Genomic DNA, 3,046 nt, shown 5'->3' with positions numbered 1-3,046 from the left:
ATTTAATTTGAATTTTATTTCAATGAAAAAAATTTTTTAGAGATGCAAGTATATTTGCATATGTGTTGTTTTTGTTAATAGAACGAGTGAGTCGTTTAAATGGAGAGGTGTAAAGAAAGAGCGAAAGAGAGAGAAAGAAAAGAGAGAAAGAGAAAGAGAGAGAGAGAGAGAGAGACAGACAGACAGACAGACAGAGAGAGAGTGAGTGAGAGAGAGGGAGAGAACTGAAGTGATGCATGAGCGTGTTTTGTGCCTCTGTAAGTAGTTAACTGACAAGTACTTGAATCAGAACTGAAGTATAGAGTAAACAGAGTAATTACATCATGATAAGACTTGATTCCACCCCCACCATCCCAGAGGGCCTTTGTTCCCTCACACAAATGACTGACTTGTGAAATACACCCTGCAGTACATGAATGAAAGGGGTCCAGTTTAAATATACATAGAAAGAACGTGTAAAACGTTTCTCATGCTCTGATGCTTATGTCAAACCTGTTTAAAGTGAATTAAAAAGCTTTAAGCTACATAGCATTGTAGGAGATTTGTCAGCTGAAGGGATAAAGTTATTATTCCTCATATATTTTTCCATCAACTTTATACCATTCAGTAAAACAAAACAGTGATAATACTAATAAAGTCACATACTTATGTAACAAAACGCTAAGGGGGTTCACATACGCCACCTGGATATGATCTCCTTCACTCGTTCTTTTTTTTTCTTTTTTTGGGGGGGGGGGTGCAATAGCATACAATAGCATATAGTTTTGGTCCAGTATTAGTATTTGAAAAGAGATCTACAGAAGAGGAGAACTGCAGAATGGTTTTATACGAAATTGCAACAGAAAATGTCCAGGATGTCAAAAAAATATATTGTGTCAAATCTCAAAAATCCTAAAAATCTCTCTCCATTTAAAAAAAAAAAAAAAAAAATATATATATATATATATATATATATATATATATATATATATATATATATATATATTTATAGTACTATAAAACACTGCCTCTCATATTATGAAAATGAGTAAACATTCTTCGTATTTTGACATTTCGATGGATCAAAACAATTGTGTATAACAAAAAAAAAAGTTTGGGACTGCATTGAAATGTTGCCTGATTTACAGACAATGCCTTATTTTGGGATTCTCTCTGTCCTTTTGACAGAAATTATACGAAGAAAATTCAGCATTTTTAAGGATGGAGACAACTGAAAAACAGGCTGAGAAAACAGATTAACTGTTAGTATGTTGCTCTTGTCGTCTTCGTTGTTGCTCGCGTTTGTTTATTTTTTCTGTAAACTAATGGACCCATGGCCATTTGAACAACACAAAAAATGAGGCAAGCAATCTATTTCGATGTTGCATCTGCGTGTTTTAATACAAATTTTCGCAATTTGTTTAGCTTGTTGTGCATCTAAACATTATAACAAACCGGTGTCAATAGTTCTACAACTACTGTAAAGAAAACTCGAGCATTTTCACAGTTACGTGTCGTTTATGTATCGAAAATACTTGTTTGTTGCAAAACTTCTCAAATTCCCCGAAGAGAAACATGATCAAAAATAAAATTACAACACTGGAGTGAGAGCTCAAACATCATTTTCGCGCTTCGACGTTACCTGTACCATTTCTACTTATACGTGGGGAAAAAAATTACTTGCTGGCTTCGCCGATGTGCTGTAAGAGTTTATTGGCTAGTACTGAGTTGTGGAGAGAATGCAGTTTATGGTATTCCTGATGAAGGTTGAGAAGATGGGGAGCTCCAATGGAAGGGAGCGCAGCCGGAGAAAGGAACGGAGAGCTGGGTACCAGAGCAGAAGGCACTGTCGTACAGCGATTACCATCGAGAGACTCAAGGGTGAGAGACGGTGGCGGAAGAAAAGTTTTAGGTCCTGAATTTGAAGTCCGGGAGAAAAGCGTGGAAAGTGTTGGCAAAATGCTGCCCACAGGAGGAATAGATGGAGAACAGGACGAGTTTGGATGAGGGTCGATGCCCATTTGATACAGCTCTAAATTGGGAAGCTGAATACACGCGTTTCCCATACTGTAAGCACTGTAGGCGAAACTCGGTAGAGCCGTGAGCTCCAGTGGTGTTTCTTTCACCATTCCGAATCGAAAATGTTGTCGTTTGAAGCGCTTCCTCCGTCGCAGAAAACTTCCATTCTCAAACATATCGGACGACATGGGGTCTAAAGTCCAGTAGTTGCCTTTTCCGGGGTTACCGGGCTCTCTAGGCATTTTAACAAAGCAGTCATTCAGGGACAAGTTGTGTCGGATTGAATTCTGCCACGCCGGGAACTTCTCTCGGTAATACGCAAAGCGTTGGCTGATGAATTCGCAAATCTCACTTAAAGTGAGGCGCTTCTTAGGGCTTTGAAGAATTGCCATCGTAATAAGTGCAATATAAGAGTATGGCGGCTTAACCGAAGCTGTACCTCTAAGAGCAGAGACATTGCAGGTTGTCGGAGAAATGTCCTTATCCTTGACCGAGCTCTCTTGCTTTGGAGATGATGGTACGTGGTTTCGTCCTGTTGTACTTCTTAAATCCCCTGAAGGTGATGTATGATTTTTAGTGTCTTTTTTACAGTCTCCCACCACGTCAATACTGAGCTCCTCCATGGAGTCTTTGTCCAAAGTCATAATCCTCAAACAGACCTGATGCCACCTGCGCCGTGAGGCGGGATGAGCGTCTCAAATCTGAGAAGTGCAGATGCTCTCCCGGAATGGTCCGCCTTTGCATTCCTCATTCACAAAAAAGTTCCGCTACGCCAAGCTCGCAGTTCAGACGAAAGCTACTGAAGCATGTCAACAACAACTCTCTGCCCTTTCATTAAGAGAAAAAAAATGTTTACTTGGCTTAATGTTCGATCTGAAAACACATCTATTTCGTTCTTAGACCCTTAAAAAGAATCTCAAGCAAAAGAAAAAAAAATCCATGTAATTTAATCCGTAATGAGATCAAGAAACGGTGATGTCATGAGTGAAGGAAGAGACAAAACTCCTAACCAAAAATATAGGTTACCAAAAAAGGTACCTCTTTAAAT

At 39.0% G+C, this 3,046-nt stretch overlaps 1 protein-coding gene across 1 annotated transcript; it reads right to left on the bottom strand.

Moving 5' to 3' along the window:
* Positions 1–1,655: 1,655 nt before the first annotated feature.
* LOC115819255 (forkhead box protein D1-like) lies at positions 1,656–2,642 on the bottom strand. Its single transcript, XM_030782820.1, has one exon. The coding sequence runs from the start codon at positions 2,640–2,642 to the stop codon at positions 1,656–1,658; it is 987 nt and encodes a 328-aa protein (XP_030638680.1).
* Between the last annotated feature and the right edge of the window lie 404 nt (positions 2,643–3,046).

Source organism: Chanos chanos, chromosome 8, assembly GCF_902362185.1.
Source record: "Chanos chanos chromosome 8, fChaCha1.1, whole genome shotgun sequence".
Lineage (NCBI taxonomy): Eukaryota > Metazoa > Chordata > Actinopteri > Gonorynchiformes > Chanidae > Chanos > Chanos chanos.
Note: the sequence above shows the minus strand (reverse complement) of the source record. Positions and strands in the feature narration are given on the sequence as shown.

Excerpts from the sequence above, each read along its gene's own strand:
- LOC115819255 (XM_030782820.1), bottom strand. The coding sequence starts at position 2,642 with ATGACTTTGGACAAAGACTCCATGGAGGAGCTCAGTATTGACGTGGTG.